The sequence below is a fragment of the Mustela nigripes genome, chromosome 14 (genome assembly GCF_022355385.1).
Source record: "Mustela nigripes isolate SB6536 chromosome 14, MUSNIG.SB6536, whole genome shotgun sequence".
NCBI classification, from domain to species: domain Eukaryota; kingdom Metazoa; phylum Chordata; class Mammalia; order Carnivora; family Mustelidae; genus Mustela; species Mustela nigripes.
This window is the reverse complement of record NC_081570.1, coordinates 52,702,808-52,724,105: the sequence shown is the minus strand read 5'-3', so window position 1 is coordinate 52,724,105 and position 21,298 is coordinate 52,702,808. Positions and strand designations below refer to the sequence as shown.

The 21,298-nt window shown below is 39.2% G+C and overlaps 1 protein-coding gene across 1 annotated transcript in view; it reads right to left on the bottom strand.

Moving 5' to 3' along the window:
• Window positions 1-21,298, bottom strand: part of CACHD1 (cache domain containing 1) — a 205,356-nt gene that overhangs the window by 112,357 nt on the left and 71,701 nt on the right. The window contains exon 2 of the mRNA XM_059374985.1: window positions 9,500-9,562. Within this exon, the coding sequence (XP_059230968.1) occupies window positions 9,500-9,562 (63 nt within the window). The remainder of the gene's footprint in view (window positions 1-9,499; window positions 9,563-21,298) is intronic.

Below are 21,298 nucleotides of genomic sequence, written 5' to 3'. Positions count from 1 at the left end.
CAGGGCCCAATCCCAGGACCCTGAGATCATGACCTGAGCTGAAGGCAAAGGCTTAACCCACTGAGCCACCCAGGTGCCCCAGAACATTTAATATTTTCTTACCTCTCCCTTTCCCCTACTTTAAGGAGTACTTCCTCACAATATTTTTGCATTTCCTTTAAAACAAATCCAAATTCAATCCGCGTAATTTTTTTTTTTAAAAAAGCAGGATGAGGTACTGTAATTGTAGCTCTTCTATAAAGTGACCACTTCAAAAAAGTAAAACCATGATAAATTCTAATATATTAAACAAGTAAGGCGAACTGTTAGAGAAAGAAAGGGAGAGAAAAAAAGCGAGAACTTCATCCTTACATTCTACAACGACCTCTGCTATACCTCCCTCATACCTAAGAAACCCAAGTTTGGAAATAGTCATGGAGGCTCTACATCTAAATTCACCTGAACTCAACCCAGTTCTCTAACCTTTTAGGTGAGCCTGGACTCACTATCACAACCAATACAATGAAGAAAACACAAAACTAGGAAAATTCTGTCTTTGCCACTTTACCATTTATAATGATCACTCTGACACAGTTTTCTCATATGGAAAATGGGATAAGGACACCTGCACTTTTTATGATGTCATAAAGAGGATAAAATAGAAAATACACATGGATACACTAAGAAAGAGCCACATAAATATTACAACTAACACATTCTCTTTTGCACTATTTTTCCAAAATGAGAGACCACCATCCCATTTTATGGAACAAGGCATAAGTAGGCCAGGAAAAGGGTTTCTAAGATAAAAATGAATTTCTCTTTTGGAAAGTCAGACCAAGAACAGTTAAGACCTGAAACAGACTCAGATTCATTTCCAATCAAGGAAACCTAAACAACGAGCTCAATTTGCCAGGACTCTGGTTTGAGAGAACAATCATCTGTTTGCTCTGAGCTTTGGCTGATTCATTACAAAATTCTCCATCTGGGTGGCTTTACTAGCTTTCAACATTTCTTTTACCTTCCTACAAATTCAGTGCCTTTTGTTCACTCATTCAACAAAAATTTCATGAACACTTACAATAAACACAGAGCCACGTGTAGATTTCGGTAAGTGGGTGAACTAAACCAGGGCTCAGCTTAAATAAATCCCCAGGGGACAGGTGGAGGAAAGGTTAGAGGCAAAGAATGGAATCCATCTACACCACCTCCAGGATTCCTCTACTCTGGACAAGTCTGAGCCTTGAACATACTTAACTAGGTAATTATAAACAAAATGAGAGCCTTCAGGCTACTACCACACTAGATTATGCTTGGCAGGGCAACCCAAAATAAATCCACATTCTGGAAATATGAGTATTGAGGTGCAGAGTATCTCTAGATACTTTTTTCAACAAATATTCACTAAATGCCTACCCAGTACTGGGCACAGGGAGCCAGGATTAAAAAGACAGGATTCCCGAGTGCTCAGCACTTCCACGCCTCCTCTTGTCTACCATTGTCCCTTTCTCCCTGTGGTGCAGTGCACAACTCAACAACAGAACCAGGTTTTCTTACAGTGAAAGGTTTCTGGTAGTAGAAATACAGAAGTAATACACATGCAAAGCTGGCATAAATCCCATGTCTAGTCTCTCATTTCTCAACTAGCATAGCTTCTACTTAAAGCTCCCACTAGTCCCTTCCAGGGTCTTTCTGTGATTGTTCTCTCCTGGAAGTTCTCTAAAATTTACAGCTCTCTTCTTACAGGCCTTACCTAAGAGGATTAAATAACACAGTAAGAATGGCAATCTTCTCACCCCTCTACTCTTACATGCATTCTCTACCACTCTATTGTATTCTGAAAGCAGAACACAAAATACAAAAATGTCTAGTCTGTGCCTGCCATGTAACTTTTGGAGCAATCTTGCAACACAGACCCTCACACCCATTTTATAAATAAAATGGATGCAGACATTGAGAGGTTAAGTATCATGCCAAAAATCAAATAGATGTAAATGACAGAAAGTGCTTGGAGCTCAAGTTTTCCATATCAAAAGACAAAGCTCTTTAGTTCTCCATCGCAAGCAACCCCTGTCCCAAGGAGTAGTTTCCTAACCTTTCTGGCCTTATACCCAAAGTCTCAGAGGTCCCAACTCTAAATTTCTGAAACACCACACTACTTAGAACCGATTACTTACATTTTAGCATATAAAGTATCATCTCTCTAAGACTGACTACCTCTATTCAGAGTATCTTTGAAGAAATAACTATTTTGTGTTTGTTCTGTTACGAAGTATTTTTCTTCTACGAGTAAAGGGATGGAATTTCATGCATGATCTAGATACTTCTTTTTAGATGGATTCTAATCCATTGCTTTGACCTGCTCCAAATTTCTCATGACTGGGGACTTGAATTTATATAGGTATGAGAATAATTTGGAGTATTAGCAAGCATTAGGTTTGTATAAAACCAATATGCTTCTCCTTTACTGTACTCCAATGAATGGAATTGGTGAAATAAAACATCAAATTTTAAATCTTGCAGGAAGAAGCGTCAGTATCAAGTAAAAATTCACAAAAATAATTGAGGAAAAACTACAGACTTCTACCAGAATGTATTTTAAATGCTAGAGTGTTTTGAAACACAAGAAACAGACTAGCAGAGGCACCTGGGTGGCTCCGTCACTAAATATTTGCCTTCAGCTCAAGTCATGATCCCAGAGTCCTGGGACTGAGCCCCACATCAGGCTCCCTGCTCAGCGGGAAGCCTGCTTCTTCCTCTCCCACTCCCCCTGCTTGTGTTCCCTCTCTCGCTATATGTCTCTCTAACTAACTAACTAACTAATTAAATCTATGGAAGGAAGTAAGGAAGGAGCAAACTAGCAGTTTGCATCCAACAGCCTAAATGCCTGCTACAACAATCAACTCTCCTCACAGGAATCTAATAGAACCCAAAGCTTTTCAGTCTCCAGAGTACAATCCCTATTTTTTGACAGAAGAATAAAAGCCAAAGTGTGACCAATTTTTGAGAGTAAAGAATCAACAAAAATCAAGTTCAAATATATGCAGATGACGGAACCCACACACAGAATTCTAAAGCCGCTATCATAACTATGCTCAAGGATACAAAGGAAAACATGCTTGCAATAACTGAAAAGAATATCTTAGAAAAATCCTCTATAGAAAGAAACAAATGGAAATCCTGGAGTTTAAAAATAGGATACTGAAGTTTAAAAAAGTCTAACTGTGGAGTTCAACAGCAGGTTGAGACATTAGGAGTAAACTTAAAGATAGATCAACAAAAATGATCTAATCAGGAGGTCAGAGGGGAAAATAATTTTTAAAAGGAGGCGGTGGCATTATCTCAGGAACTTAAAAAATATCAAAAGATGTAGCATATAGGGAATCAAAGTCCCAGCAGGAGAAAAGAGAACAAAGCAGAAAAATATCTGAGCAAGTAATGATCAAAAAGCCCCCAAATCTGATAAAGACCAAATATTTACAGATTCAGAAAGCTCAACACACACCAGGGAGGATAAATATAAAGACTGATATGACTAGACAATTATAGTCAAATTGCTGAAAACCAAAGATAGAGGGAAAAACTGTGACAGAATCCAGGGGCGGTGGGTGGGCAATGATATTAAAGACAGTGACAACTTTTATGGCCTTCTCATCAGAAGTGAACTCCACTACACAGTGGAACATCATTTATGCTTTAAGGATTTTAAAAAAAAAAATCAGTCTAGAATTCAGTCTCAAGCAAAAATATCTTAAGAGTAAAGGCAAATAGAGATCTTTTCTGAGCACTTGAATAATGAGAAAGAGACTCTGTCACCAAAATATCTTTAAAGAGGTTTTTAAACTATCAGTTGATTATCTTCAGGGAAAAAAATGAAGCTTATTGGGAATGGTAAGTATCCAACATTCATTTTTCTTTTAATTAACTTACTGAATTCATAGGACAATTTAAAGAAAAGTTTAATATTCTCTTGTGCATTTTACAATAGGTAGAACTCTAGTATGAAGGACAGTAGTGGGAAATGGACCTACCAGGTTATGAGGGTTCTAGATTTTCTATGAAGTGATAGAATATTAAGCTCCAAATAGACTATAATAAGCTAAGGGTGTATACTTTAGAGGGTGTATAGAGCATAAACCTAAAAATAAGCAAAGAAATACAAGTTTAAAAAGCTAAGACAGATTAATATGAAATTCAAAAAAAAAATCAAAAATTCAAAAGGAGGTGGTGGGGGAGGAACTAAAAGAGGGGAAAATGAAAATAGTTGACCCAAATCCAACAATCAAAGTAAATACTCCCAATTAAAGACCAAAACTGTCAGTTAAAAAAGCCACAACTCTATTTGGTCTACAAAAGATACACCGTTACCAAGGGAGACACAAAAAGTAAATGCTTATAAAAAGACCTAGTGCAAATAGTAAGCATAGAAGGGCTGGAGTGGCAATATTAGTATCAGCTTAAACTTCAAGAAAAGACCACTGTAACCAGACATAAAGAACATTTTATAATGTTGAAAACAACTCCTCAGAAGGACCAAACAATTTTAAATGCATACCAGCCCAATAATGAAACCTCAAACTATAGGAGGCAAAAATGAGCAGAATTAAAGGGAAAAAATGCACAACTCCAACAATACAGATATTAACAATCCTCTTAGCAATGACAGAATTAGACAAAATAAAAATCAGCCCCCAAACAAATAATCTGAATTATCAACTTGCTTAATCTAATGGGTATATGAAGAACCTAACAGTCAGCAACTACAGAATACACATTCAAGTTTACATGGTATATTCATCAAGGTAAATCATATGCAGGGCCATAAAACCCATGTTTCAACAAATTAAAAAAGACTGAAATCACAGAATACGTTCTTTGACCACAGTGAAATTAAATTAGAAGTTAGTAACAATAGCTAAGAAAACCCCAAATGTTTTGGAAATCGGACTACACACACTATAAAGTAATCCTTGGGTCAAAAAAGAAATTAGAAAATATTTCAAAAACTGAACTATAAGAAAACCATGATCTCAAACTTTGTGGGATGATAAAAGCAGTGCGCAGAGGACAGTTTATAGTGTTAAATGACTATCTGAAAAACAGAAAGGTGTTAAAAAAAAAAATCAATGACCTAAAATTCCAACTTAAGAAGCAGAAGACCAAACCTAACCTATAACACAAGGAAAGAAATAAAAAAGAGCTTAAATCTGTGAAACAGAAAGTGGAGAAAATTAATGAGGCCAAGTTATAAAAACTTGGTCATCACCACCAATTTACTTTACCATTTGTTCTCTCTCATTCTCTGTCAGTCTAATTTATCCATTCAAGGTATCCCCCCCCCCAAAGAACCAATATTTTGTTTTACTGATTTTTATGTTCTTCTTTTAGCCTACAGTTATTAAAAGGATAACAAAATACTATAAACACTTCTATGCCAATAAATTTGACAACTTAGATGAAAAGGACAAATCTCTTGAAAAAAATCCTCTTACTGAAATGGATACAAGACAGAAAATCTAAGGAAAAAATCTGTACCTCCCCCCTCAACCCCACCCACAAAACCCAAAGACCTATAGCTATTAAAGAAACTGATGATCAAAAACCTGCCCACAAAGCATGCTCCAAGTCCAGACAGCATTCAACCAAACATCAGTGGAAGGATACCACCAACGCTATACTCTTTTCAAAAGTCAAGGACAAGGAAATGTTTCCAAACCAGTTTTATAAAGCAAATACCCTAGAATCACAAAGTGATAAGTAACAGGGGGGTAGGTGTGGAGGTAGTAGATCAATGTAAAGGAAAAATCAGGACTCTGGCAGGTAGGGTGGGCTGTATTTTAAAATACACCTCTTTCAGCAAGCGACTTCTGAGGAAAGACTTGGAGCAGGTGAAGGTCCTTGGGGACGAACATCTCAACAGCACCAGTGCAAAGCCCTAAATTGCAGGAATATGCCAAGAAACAGCAAGGAGTCAAGTGTGGGGTCCTGCAGGCTCAAGCCAGGTAAGTTTATCAACACAACAGAAAGGATCAAACCTCTTCATACTGATGTTAATCGAATACAATGAGGACCCTGGATTTAGCAACATGGGCATCACAGGTGACCTTGGAGAGAGCGGTTCTGTAGAACTTGTAGGGCTGGAGAAAGTTTCGGAGAGAATGCGAGAACTGGACCAAAGGAGTATGGATACTTTGTGACGGTTTGTGCTTCAAAGGGAAAGAAAAAAAATGAGGCAGTACATGGAGAGGGAAGCAGGGTCAAGGGTTTGTTTGTGCTTAAGACAGAAGAATAGCACGTTTACACGCTGAAGGATAGGATCCTGAAGAGAGAAAAAAAGAATTAAGAAAGAAGTACTTGGCCCAAGGTCAGGTCTATTGGCCCAAGGTCAGGTACACTGCACACACAGGTGTTGCTCTTACCCTAATGGCCTATTCCAAAAGAATTCTGAAGTCTTCTAAAATCAGCCACTGCCATCAATAATTTATGAAATAGTACATGATGAAAACAGACTTGCTATCTCATTAAATAAATGATTAACCTAAATAATTACTAGAGCATTTGTGAAAAAGTTAGACCAAACTCTTGACACATGTCCAAGGTGCCTCTGGTTTCTTTAGTGATTCAATTAAGTGCTCCAAGAGGCTCTTTCTCCTTTTGTTTCTTCTTCATTGCTTTGTGCTTTATGGACAATGTTTGGCTTTCTTTGGGGCACTGGATCAAAAATTCATTTTTCTTGATTCTAGTTCAATTTCATATAATGGCTTTATGTGCTCATACAACTTCATTTCTCAAAGTTTTTTTTAAAAAATGGAGTCTATGGGAAATGCCCCGCGTAAGAATGTGTGCATGGGATTTTATTTCCTGAGGCTGTTGCCACAGATTTTTGGCAGCAAAACTACAGATACTGAACTAATTAAAGATTTAAAACACATTGTTAGGCATTTAGAGCCACACTCAGAAGGTTAATTTAAAAGAAATAATTAGAAAAAGCAAAGCAAAGTCTATACCATAGAGAGTTTTGTAGTAAGAGTCAAGAATCACAAAATGTTTATTAGTTTTAATTACTTTGCTCCCCTAAGCAGAAGATATTAACAACGCACTAGATTTACTGCCAACTTACACAGTATGCACAAGTCAGATCCAACTCTCAATAAGATTCGATTAGTAAGGTGGGAGGGTAAGAATCCATGAGGTTCTAGTTCTCATTATCCCAATGGAGGAATGATGGACAGAAAAATCAAATCTGGATTGCAGATCCTACAAAATATACCAAAACATAAAGTGGTCCACTAAAGACTGAGCTAAAATGGAGTATAGGGGTCAATATTCCACCTTCAATAACTAGCCTATTTTGACTTATCAAATGAATCTTATAAGCAATTATGAGGGTTCTTATAATAATGATGACATGATAATTATCTCCACATACTGGATGCAAAAGAGGCATAAGATCAATTTGTTCAGGGTTCTTCCAAAGGGCAGACTGGAGAGATTGAAGGAAGGTTCAAAGTACATTCTGGGTCAATGTAAGGGAATTTTTTGACCATCAGATGGGGGGTGGGGCACAGAACTGGGTGAGAATTCATTTGAATGATCAAAAAAAAAAAAAAAAAAGCTTAGCAGAGGCTGCTGTTTTGAATTGAATATACAAATTTTAAAAATGAACCCTTAAACACACACACACACACACACACACATATATAAACTTGGTGTCTAACTTCTTTTGAAAAGTAGCTAACGTAACAGTCATGAGACTACAGGTAACTTATTTTATCTCTTGGAGCTTCAGTTTGCTTATCTGTAATAAGGATATTTTTCCTTCAAGGTTATTTCAAGGAAAAAAAAAATATCAATGTGATAAGCACCAGCATTCCATATGTCTGCAATCAGTTGCTATAATTTTAACAAATTATTAAAGGCTTCCAAACTTGTGCACATCTTGTTAAATAAAGCAATGGTATCAGTCTGAGAAAACAAAGTAAGTTTCACATCTGAAGACAGCTGAAGAAGAACTTGTATCTGTTCCTTCAAGGAGAGCAACAAAGCTGATCTCCCTGGGTCAGTTTCTTTAAAATGTTATCAAGTGGCCTTTGGTCTCCCAAAAAGTTTCCTCCAACACACTTTGTGTAGAAATCTTCCCTCCCATAAAAACCCTTCTAAATTTCATGACCTTAAAAGCACTTCTCAGTTTGCTGGAATAAACATAAGACAGGAATTATTAAGATAAAGACTTGATACAGCAAACTACATCATATTCACTGTAATGTGAAGTCATTAGTTTTTTAAAAATACCTGAAGCTAAGAAAAAGAGTACACACGTAAGTGCTTACATCCTTTAAATTTAACCTCCAGAAACCAATAAAACATTTTAAGGTCTACACACAGGAAATGCTGAACTCCAAAATTAAACCATGGTAATTTATTATAAATAAATAACTATCCCATCAATAACTTCACTCTAATGACACTTGGAAAGTTTTTCCCTCTTGTGTAGCACTTCTGAAATTCAGATCAAGTCAAGCTGTTTTCCAGGAATAAAGTAAAGGCACCATCTCAGGGAACTGGAGTTATTGTGTATTTTACCACTGTTATCTTTTTTTTTCTGTGGAAGCACTCTGTTACACTCTGGTTTTTAGCTTGGTTCTTTTTTTTACTTAAGTTTCCAACCTTGCTTCAAGTTACCAGATGACGGCCACACAGTGTAATGAAGTTGGTGGATTAGTTGAAATTAAAACCCAGAATCCTCTTTACCACCCTTCTTTTTAAGCACAAATCAATTATTTATGACCAAGTTCACCAACACTATGTTTTAATTTAGGAAGCAGTCAATTTGAAGGCAACTATAAATAAAGTAAATAGAATCTGGCCTCAGAACTTTTCGACCCCACACAGTACTGAAAGGAGAGAGAAGGACCACGAAGCAAATGAAGAATACAGGAGAAAAGAAAAATTAAAGAACAAAAGAAGCCAATATCCACTGAGCTGCTTCTATGCCAGGATCTTCCACACAAAGGATGTTATTTGTTCTCAACCATCTTGACATTACTTCATTTAACTCTCACTATCTCATAAAGGACATACTGTATTCACCTTACTTAAGGCCCTGAAACAACAGATCCAAAAGGCTGACTTGCTTACTGGGGGTCATGGAAAAAGTGAAAAAAAACAAGAATCTGACCTGGGGTGGTCTGATTCCAAAGCCTGGGCACTTCTTGCCGGTATCAGATGAAATAATTTCTAATATTTTAAAATTGGGGTCAGTTCAGGAATTTTCAAAACAACAAAAAGGAATTAAATCATACTCCCAAAGTGTAACCCAAATAGCAAAAAATATCCACAGAACCATTATTTCAACAGCCTACTAAGAACTTTAAGCCCGAGGTTGTCACCGTTGTGCATACAACACAGATGAACCCTACAGAGCAACAGGAAACCTCACGTAGAGATGGCCTGCGAAGGATAACGCAGCTGTATCCAAAAGCAGGACAAAGAGAAGGTCAAGTACTAAGTAACCTCTTACCTGCTGTACTTCACTTTCTCCATTTGAGATCTTCTCCGTGTAAACAAAGGAGTTGAATATCCGCTGGAACAAAAAGAGAATGAACAAACATTAGATTTTCTCAAGACAGCCATTTTCCAATGAAGATTGTGTGTGTGAATAATTTGTTTACAACACAAACAGAATCAATCAGAAAAGAATTTTATTAAAATTCTGTTATTTTACACCGAGAAATCCATGTATCAGCCAAAGTCAATCACACTTATATAAGCAAATACCAGGCACTTCTGCAGTGAAATAAACCAGATGTTCCACTGTATTTTTCATTTTCAAAAATACATTTAATTATAGATTTCCGGAGCCCATGCCATTTTATCCAAGTGGTATAATCTGACAAAGTTGTGTTTCTCATTTAAATCCTGCACTCCCTGAATGCTGTAATTGTTTACAGACACTAAAATCTAATGCAATAAAGGTCTTTAAAAGGGATTCTTTCCTTATTCTCTCGTGTCCCTGGTCCCACCAGTACCTACTCAATATTATCTATCACCTTCATTACCCAAGCACTCCCTCGGGAGGGTAACATAATAGGGCTTGCCAAATATGTGCGGCCTTAAGATCCAGTTCTTACATGTCAGGAAATGGGACAGCCGTGCCAAGACATTCGTCCAAACTATGACACACAAGCATACATATTCTTCCACTGCTCTCCGCCTAGCTGGTAACTACCCCCTCCATACATCGCCTGCATTTAAAACATCCCTGCAGACTTATGACTTTACCAAACCCTACCCATTCCTGAGCAGTCACAAGAGATTAATATATAACATACTAAAGAAATTAGGATCCAAGATACGTATCTGTTAGAGACACAAAAAAAAGAGCAGCGCCCCCCTCATTTACCCTAGAAGTTTAAAGATACCACTGGAATTCTCCAGATGAGTAAGGAGTCAGACCTGGAGATGTCAGCCAAAACTTCCCTTTTTCCTTTCTATCCCACTGCCAAGGGCTTGTCAGCATCTGGGACAGCTTCCAGGATAGCCTAGCACACCTGCATGGTTGTGGTGAGGAAGGCAAGCGCCAAGTTTACCAAGTGCTGGGCAAAAGGGGAAAGATAAGATGCTAGGGAGGAGGGTGGGGAAGGAGGGAAGGACTGTGACAGAACGGGATGGAATTACAGTCTGGAAAATTCTAATTACGAATTATCATAATTTTACAAGACACCACTCATTCATCCAACAGATGTTAATTTTCCCTTTCCTTCCTAAAAAGGACTCTGCTGAGGGGTGCCTGGGTGGCGTAGTCAGTTAATGGGCTGACTCTCAGTTTCCACTCAGCTCAGGTCGTGACCTTGAGTCCTGCTTCTGGCTGGGCTGTGTACTCAGAGCAGAGCCTGCTTAAGGTTCTTTATCCCTCTCCCTTTGCCCCTCCCCCCTCAAATAAACCTTTAAAGAAAAATGACTCTGACAGGAAAAGTCCATATTTCTAGTAATAGTGCTAAGGCCAAGGATACTGGCTGCTGTGTAATGAATGCTTACTATGGGCAGACATTATTCTCAGCGTGTTTTGCTTTTCTTTTAAATGTCTCCTAAAACACCTTCGTGACATGCACTATTATCTCCACCACACAGCAGAGAAAGCAAGCAGATTTGTTGAGTGGCTCACGCCATGCACATACTGTACCTTTGTGCACATATCCTAGTCCATCTTTATATGGAAATCACTGCAGCTCCAAAGATGAAAAACTACTACCCTGGGAAGTTAAGGATCTTACCCAGCATCACTTGGCGAGGCTGGAATTGGAACCCAGACCCGGTGCTCCTAACTCTATTGTCTCATGAGAATTTGCCACACAGCTGCCTGACACATATTTAAAAACAAAACAATGGGGCACCTGGGTGGCTCAGTCGTTAAGCCTCTGCCTTCACCTCAGGTCATGATCCCGGGGTCCTGGGATGGAGCCCCACATCGGGCTCCCTGCTTAGCAGGCAGCCTGCTTCTCTCTCTGCCACTCCCTCTGCTTGTGTTCCCTCTTTCACTGTGTTTCTGTCAAATAAATAAAATCTAAGTAAAAAAATTAAAAAATAAAAACAAAACAACAACAAAAACACTTCTGTTAGGAGCTAATACCCAAACATAATGAAGATCAACTGTCCCTTACTTTTCTCTCCAAAATTCAAAAGGCTCTAAAAATCCAAATTTCACCTAAGACATTTGCTACCAAAATAGGACATGATCTGAATTTATTAGGCTGTAAATCCTAACTCCAACTGATGTGTACTTCTAGCCTTTATTAAACCACTTAATGTGCATGTTCATTAGTTCTGATGCAGATATATTATTTAATGCATCTGATTATTGGATTCTGCACAAGACCTCACTGGCAGTGTGTTTTTATTAAGGGGTACCAGGATTCTGAATCCTAAGATAGATCCCCCCCTCCTTTTTTTAGACTTTATTTATTTATTTGGCAGACAAATATCACAAGTAGGCGGGGGGGGGGGGGGGGCGGCAGGCTCCCTGCTGAGCAGACAGCCCTATGCAGGGCTTGATCCCAGGACCCTGAGATCATGACCTAAGCCAAAGGCAGAGGCTTAACCCACTGAGCCACCCAGATGCCCCAACAGATCCCATTTTGAAAAAGGGATTAGCAACCTGTAAGACCTCCATTCCTATAACTTGAAGTTCACAGTTTTCTGGTGAACATCTTAGCTTAATAGATTTTAACGTTTTTGGAACCTAGGTCACTCCCATCTGCTTCCCAGACCATATTTTTATACAATGTGATCTTCAAAACTTGCTCAGTACCATGAGAACACTGACTAAAAATTAACATAATTCATGTAGTGTCTCCATCTTGATGAGTGTGGTCAATTTCTTATTGCATTTCTGACAATCGTCATCCAGTTGATAACAACATCTGATCTATCCTGGAAGGTGCCTGATGGAATAACACACGAAACAGCCCTGGGAAACACATCTGATCCACCTTGCTCACGTCAACACCCACCAAGGGCCAAACTTACTATCACACCTGGGGGTGGGATGTTAAAATAGTAAGTGAATTCCTCTCTAGTAATACAGAATCTATGTTGGGAGGTGTTCACAAGGCTGTGTTTCAACCCCTGTTTTATTTGTCTATTATCTTAACAATTATTAAAAATGATTGCTCATTCTTTCATGCAGATCTTTTTATGGCCTATAAGAATTTTTATATTCTCTGCACTTAATAAATGGGGGTGGATAAAAGAAAATTTTGAAAGTTTTGGATACAAACAATACTGGCTGTGCAGGCTACCTACTTTAAAAAAAATGTTTTATCTATTTATTTGACGGAGACACAGTGGGAGAGGGAACACAAGCTGAGGGAGTAGGAGAGGGGGAAGTAGGCTTATTGCAGAGCAGGGAACCCCTGGGATCACGACTTGAGCCAAAGGCAGACGCCTAACGACTGAGCCACCCAGATGCCCGGCTACCTACTTTTTGCAGCCCTCTAACCACCCCACAAAGTGAAATCACCTGCAAGGGTCATAGTTTGGGGCTATCACCAGAGCAAATAATTTTTGCCCCTCACCTTCCCCACACAGGGAAAGGTATTAGGGGCTGGTAGAATCTAGACGAGTAACTCACAACTCATCAGATCAGTCAGTCATGTCTGGTTCAAGGTCAAAAGTTCAGGCTTGTCTGTATGCACAAGATCTCAAGGTAGAGAGCGAGTTTCTACTACACTCTAGGTAGATGGACAGTAACTGTCTAGCTTAAAATGAAGGGCCTGCTAAGCCCAGCTCTCCAAGGCTTAGGCTTAATACTTTTATAGTTTACAATCTCTCATAAATAATCAATCACATTTGATCCCCACAGCCACCCTATGGGGCAGGCAGGGCAAAGATCTGAAACCAATTTTACAGACTGAAAGCTACAGTTAAAAAGAAAGAAAGAAAAAAAAAAATTCAAGGGCTGAGGTCTGAACCCAGGTCTTGAGTTAAAAACAAGCATAGATTTTAGCAAAGCTATTAAATGTATTCACCCTTTTGTTTAGGATCACCTAGGAATCCCAACACCTACATATAGATAAAAAGGCCTATTGGGGATTTTTTTCTACCATTATATTATTATATCTTTACTACTATTATATCTTTAAGCAAGATATAATGTGCTGGCAAAACAATGTATGTATCCGATGTCAATATAGACTATAACCAATGTCTGAGTGATTCAGAGTCCCAGACAAAAGGTCTTTATTATTATTATTATTATTATTATTATTATTACTTTCTCCTGCTATGTGAAGCCGTGAAAGGAACAGAATACAGGAGAATTCAGAATACAGAATACGGAATTCTGGAGCAAGGGTGGGTGTTTTTAATTTGAGAGCCAGGCATTCCAAATGATATACCTAGCCGACACCTTGGTGACCTCAGTGTAAAGAGTTTCTTGGTTGCTGGAGGGACTTGAACAATGAAAATGAAAAAGTGGTCAGTCCTAAAACGGGAAAATGGTGAGCAATCCCAAAAGGTCAGATTGCCCAGGCCTCCTAGATGATTCGCTCACAGGGCCAGGGCTAGGGTATGGCTGTGTGGGGCAGGCATTCTGTGCTCTATTTCCAAGTTGTCCCTTTCCCTTATCCCAATTCCCTGGAGAACAAAAGGAATTCCAGAAATCTGAGCTCTTAAAATCTGAGCACAACCTGGACAGAGTCTGAAGGAACTCCCATGGTGTATAATTCCCTAGAAGTAAAGGCAAAGATGCAGCCCACCCCCACCCGTTACTTTTTTGCATTTTCTACTATAATAAAAATATGTTTCATTGTACAGTGAAAAGATCATTAAAATGGGTGACGAGTTTTAAGTTATTTCAAGTTGAAATATTTCACTGAATTCTTTATCAGTTGAATTTACTTCCACAACCAAAAGAAAACAAGACATCTTATTTTTATGCTCATGAGAACAGAGTACTCTGGACAAAAATGACCTTTCTCTCATTCATACACACACACTGGAAAACCAGCAGATCTTCTAAACTTAATTATGTGCATACCCTATGACCCCGCATTTCCCATCTTGGTAATACACTGAGCAGAAACGTGTTCATATATTTGTCAAAAGAGAAGCGTAAGAATGTTCACCGCAGCACTGTTACTCCTCAGAGCCCCCACCTGGAAAACATCCAAATGCCTCTCAGCAACAGAACAAACCGCCGCGTAGTCACACAATGAAAGGCCCCGGGATGGTGATGAACCCACAACTGCAACAGGCATCCACACAAGAATGCCCAACAAACACCACTGAGTGAAAGTGGACAAACACTAGAATGCAAAATGTACAGAGTTCATTTATAGCAAATTCAAAACTGGGCAAAACTCATCTCTCTGGTCAGAAGTCAAGAGAGTGGCTACCCTCTGTGAGAGGAAGGAACAGTGCAGGGCATGAGGCGGCTTCCCGGATGGTACAACGTTCCATTGCTTGATCTGGGGGCCAGTTACAAGGACTTTGTTCACTTCTACGAGAATCCATCAGACACCTCTGTGTTCTTTTCTCTGTGTATGTTATACTTCACTTCTAAACATACATTTTAGGCAGTCTCTTAAAATACACCCTGGTAAAATGGCTCCTGTATTTTCAAAATTATTTATGGCGTGCCTGGGTGGCTCAGTGGGTTGAGCCTCTGCCTCTGGCCCAGGTCATGATCTCAAGGTCCTGGGATCAACCCTGCACTGGGCTTGACCCTGCACGGGGCTCTCTGCGCAGCAGGGAGTCTGTTTCCTAAGCCCCTCTGCCTGCTTGTGAGCTCTCAAATAAATAAATAAATAATCTTTTTAAAGATGTTGTATTAAAAAGGAAAAGAGTCTATTATCCCGATTATTATAAATACTCCAAGACAAAGTTACATCTAATCTATAATCCAGATGAAACTGGGACTACACCAACTGGAAAGTCACCTAGCAACTCACAGATAAGGTCTCCTGAGCATTCCCTGAGGCTACATATTAATTGCTCCCTCATATTCTAAGTATGGAACATTCCTCAATTCTTGAGCTTCCCATCCAGTGGCACTGTACTAACCTGATTTTTCTGCAAGGATCGGGGGCGGGGGGTGTCTTTACCTGACTTTCATCCAGCCTGGACACTCTTTAACTTCTAACCCAATTTAATCCCATATTCTGTTCTTTCATTTCTGCTCTTTCATTTCCCTAAGCACTGCCTTCGTCCTCCTCCTCCCCCAAAGAGGAGGTTCAACTCACAAAGTTAGAAATTAAAGAATCAATGTCAACAACTGACTACAAGCCCCCTCCCCACCTCTACTGCAAGAGAAGGAAACATGACATCCTGCCGTGTGTGTTTGTGTGTACACACATGTGCGTTTGTGGTGTGTAGCCTACTCCCCCGCCCCCACCTCTCAAGGCCTACACCTCAGTCCTTCTCTGTCCCCACTTCACCCACTCCTCCCTACCTGCCATCTCCTTCCCTCCCAAATGTATTTAATTGAGTCTACTTAACAGATGGCAAGAGAATCCCGCATGACTGGAACAGGAACAATTACATGAGTGTTTAATAAGATGGTCACAGTCCAGACAGTGGGTTCCACCTTCACGCCTCCAACAACTCTGCCAAATCTTAACTAGATATTTAATTGAATGGTATAGCACAACAGCACAGTGAAGAAATACCTTTACAAGCCAAGTGACATTCTGTTGGTCTCCCTCCCTGATCTTTGCTAAGAAAATGCAGAACTGAATTTTTATTCAAAGGCGTATTCTCTTGATGTTTGCAGGTCTCTGTTGCAAGCCAATTTGGCGGACAGTTCACTAATAGCTTCATTCAGCCCTGGATCTCTTCCTAGGATTCTAGGAATTGTGGCCAAAGAGGAGGAAAATATAGATCACCACTGTTATCTCAAGAAGTTGACCAATATTAGCCATGAAAAGAGAAAGTGCTGTCATTACAACAAACTCCAACAATCTCTGGGCAGGGAAATTAATGGCAACTTAAGTGTTTGAGAAAAGAAAACATATGCAAGATTTCATTTTCCCTGTACGCATACGTCATGCATAATCTTTTACTAGGTTCTTAAGGGATCCCTTTTGCCTAGATTAGACCTTGTCTGGTTTTTTAAATTTTTTATTTATTTATTTGTCAGAGAGAGATAAAGAGCGAGTGAGCACAAGCAGGGAGAGCAGCGGCAGAGGGAGAAGCAGGCTCCTCCACTGAGCTGGGAGCCCAATGTGAGACTCGATCCCAGGGCACTGGGATCATGACCTGAGCCAAAGGCAGCCACTTAACCTACTGAGCCACCCAGGTGTCCCTGACCTTGTGTGATTTTTACCAGACTATTTAGCCTTACATTATTAAACATATGTAAGGTACAGAAAAAAGACCTCCTCTGTGGAGGCTCATTTTTCTGCATTCTAAAGTCATGAATCTGTTGCTACAAATCTTGGTCATTTTCTCCAATTTCTCAGTTCATTCATTCTGGATACAAGTGGCTCAAGAAAATAGTTTACCAAGAATATTGAAAAGGTTTCCACTAAAAAGCAAAATAAAAAAAATAACCTAAATGCCCAGCAACAAAGTACTAATTACTCTTCATTCAATGAAGCATACTGTATAGTTAATACAAGTATGTTTACAATGATTTTTGTTAATATTTTTAAAGCAGCATTTAAATATACAAGTATTGTTCTAATTACATGTGTGTGTTGGGGAGGGTGGGTAAATTGCACATAATAATGTTACCATGTAGATTATCAAGGGCCCAGAATGGATTCAGGTGCTTTACAATGTATTACTTAAAATTCACAACAACCCTTCACAGTTGTTACTATGTACTCATTTACAGACAAGGCAACTGAGCTTGGGAGAGACTAAACTTTCCCAAAGTTGAACATTAGTAAGTAAGTGGCCAAGTCTAGGTGTAAAATTTGCCCTACCCTAAAACGTATGTATCATCCTCTAGGTAAATACCATCTGAACAGAGAAAACAACACAAAATCAAGAAAGTGCCCAAAACAGTCACAAGGCTTTCCAGTGAAAAGTGAGTTGAGAATGTATTTTCTTTCCTCCCCATCCCACTCCCATCTCAAAATGGAGCAAGTACTTCCTTTAAAACAGATAAGAACACTTTTCAGAGTTGCCACACTCAGGAAAAGGGGCAAACATTCAGGTACAACTATATGAAAGATGAGATCACCACCCACCTTGAGAGCTTTCACACTTGACCCTCGCTATAAAAATTAGATTTTGAATACCGTACCGACTTGGGAGAAACAGGGCTGTTGCCCTTTCAGGATAAATGTTAACACTTCAGAACTGAAAATCATGGCAAAGCCTAGATTGGGAATTTCAAAACACTCAGTGCACAATAGAGGACCCTGTGGCAAATGGTGCCCTAGATGCCCATGTCCTGACCCAACAAGCTCATTTTAATGTTGTATATATAGAAAAAAATGACAGTAGCTATTGTTTATAAAGTGCTTACTATCTGGCACTAGGTACTTCACATGTTATTAACTCACTTCATAAGCATGAAGAGGAATTTATACAGACTGCACTAAAGGCATTATGAACGTACTTCACAGTTAATCCAGTCTCGTTACTCTATTATTACTCTATTACTGTTAGAGCATTAAGAATGCTTTCTGAATGATACAAATTCTATGACAATTGGAGCTATGGGGAGAGCAAAAAGACCTGTGTAATACTGAAGTCCCAGTTCATTCTGAACAGTTTCCCACTAATGGTAATCTTTCCCTTCTCTGAACTTCTGAAGCAAAGACTCTATAGGACAATTTAAAAAATAGTTCATTGTATAAAATTTTAAAATATATAAAGGAAGAATAGGGGAAGAAATCTATTGTCTTGACTACTCAATAAAAACCAACTATTATTTACATTTTACTTTATTCTCTTCCACCCTTTTTGGCTTCTAGGTTCTAATTTTGTTGTAAATTCTTGAAAACTGGTCCTTACCACAACTGTACCTAGTGGGCATAAATAAGCATTAGCATATCCATTAATCTGGGCATTAAATCATTCGGATCAGTATTTTGGTGGGTCACTCAACCAGCTAACAAACAAAACAAAAACAAGACAAACACACCAAAAAACAAGAAAGGTATCCTTTCTTTTGAAGATAAGGAATGTTCTCCCTTCTCTCAATTTATTAATAAAACTTGCCCCCCCATCCCTGTTTTTTCCTTCTCGGTCTTCTTTGGGCTGTAAGTACACACACAATTACAAACACACACACTCCCCATACACAGAGGCCTGCGTACTTCAAGTTTGCAAAAGAAACTATGAATTCCTTCGTTTGATGTCATTTAACTTAACACCCTTCAAACCAACATGAGTAAGAAAGCATGTGGGAGAGTCACAAGTCAGTGACAAGTGTCTCCTCTACAAAGAGCTTCCTGTTTGGGTCCACTCCATCCCTCAAAAGAAATTACAGGAAGAAACGAACAGCCTGTAGTCTGATTTAGCAGGGAGAATCTAAAGCAATAATCTCAGCAAGCAAAATTCCTCATCCTGATCACTGGATTTCCTGCTGCAGCATTCAAAACGAGAAGAGTGGGTGAGTAACTATGAACCCAGAGAACAAAGACAGGCAGAACGAGACGGAAACACTTCCCCTAAATGCAATAAAACTTCTGAAGGGTGACTGGATTTTTGTTTTTGTTGTTGTTGTTGTTGTTTTGGTTTTCAAAGAGTCCAGTACTAGGGGAAAAGGCAAGTAAATCAGTTCCACATGTTGGAAAGATTCAGCCTTTAGCCAACGTAACTTGATTATAAGTAATATTCATGACAATACACATGGCAACCTCTCAGAAACGGAAAGTTCAGTTGCCCAAACGCTTTGCAGATGGTGCCAAATTTCCACTCCCTATTTCCACTCTCCTAACTCCTAATTCCTTCGCTCTCCACCCCCTAGATCTCCATTAAGGCTTTTTTGTTTCACCTTGAAAGAAAAAAGGTGGGGGTTATTTAATGGCTGTGCATTTATTCTTGGGAGCAGGCGGCACTTTAAGGATATAAGCCGTCAATATTCAAGTGTTCTGTGTGTGGACAAACCCATTCAAATGCTCGGGTCTTTAGGAATCCATCCATTAAAGACAAAGGGAACTAGAAACCCTGCAATGCCTAACCTTCCAGACCTAAGCAACAATGTTTAATTAATAACTCAGGCAATCAATCATGTCCTTTCTGAAGGAATTGGAAACCATGTAAAATATGGCCCCATATTCTCGAGGAGATCACGGGCTTGTTGGAAGGAGAAGTTAAAAAATTAAAAAAAAAAAAAAAAGAGTAGTCAACAATGAAAGGCAGACTTGGTTTGAGCTTAGCATGTGTGGCACAGACCCAAGATGCTGGGCTGGGGGGTGAGGGAGGGACAAACTCCAAAGAGAAGTTCAAAGTGTTCAGAGGCAGGACCTAGCCCTAAGTACTAAATACTTAAGCCAGGCACTGTTCTCCATGCTAAAGATAAAGAAGGTGCATAACGGACAAAACCCCTGCCCATGCGGATCCTACATTGTATTCTAGGTCCTTTGGCTTCCAAAAAAGCCTTTCTGAAGGGCTCACTACATACTGGCCCCATTTCCTTGGAAAAAGGGTATTCAAAGATGAAGACGCTGCTTCTTTCCGGAAAAGCTTATATTCTCAAGAGCGCCTCTGAAATCAGGCATTTTGATACAAAGACAGTTTCATACGAGAAACTTCGGCACATGAAGCTGAACTAAATGGAACAGGAATGATGGTGCTAGACTGCGGCGTTTTTTCAAGGCAGCAAGAGAAGCTGGGATTTTATGCATAGGGTAGGCACTTAGTAAATATTTTTTGAATGAATAAATGAGTAAAGGTCTATTTGCCAAGAAATAAAGAGCTGTTAAAAGGATTTTTAGCCAGGAAGTGACACAATGAAATCGGTGATTTAAGAATGTTTATATTCCACATACTCAGAACCAGGCACCCACTCTACTAACTTCTCACAAAGGGGAAACAAAAAACTCTAGGCCATTTAGAAACCAGTTCCTATCCCAAGGGTCTGTGACAGCTCTAAGAGCCAAATGAACGGGATCATCTAGCATGACACTTGAAGGACCCTGGCCTAAAGTTTCCCATGTGTCTTATCTCCTTTGTGCAGTTAGGAAATCCTCCAGGACTGCTCCGTTCAGTTGTGCAAATCCCAACGGCACTTACACAGAGTAACGTTATGGAAGGAGCCTGAAACATAGTTGTGCAGAAAAATTATTTAAAAATAACTTAATGAAAAACAACTGTTGGGGTCTAATGCACAGTCTCAGTGTTGCGTTCAGAGGGGACGACTGGTTTTTCGACATTTTAAAATCCGCTACCGTGGAGGCCGTCACGGCTGCTTTTCACATGAAATGTTCATTTGTACCACATCCAAGCAGAGATAATTTTCATAAATGCAATTCTGGTACAGTCTCTTATTTCAAGAGATGCTTTTTTTAGTACAATCATGGGGCACAGGAACCATACCTCAAAACATCAAAACCTGAGTAATGCTGGCAAACTGCAGCTCTGTACAAGCTAGTTCTATGGCCTGCTGGGGTCACTGAACTTCCCCAGGCCTAGTGCCCCTCACCTAGAAAATGAAAAACGGATTATAGAAAACTCAGCGATCCTCAAATTTCCATTCTACCCTCATGTTAGAATTTTAATACCAATTTGAGAAGCCACTAATGCTCGGTCTATCTGCCACAGGATAGAGGTTTCAAGAAAATTATATTCGCTGATGAAATCCGACTTTGAAATGCTAAATATAATTATATATATATATATATATATATATATATATATATAT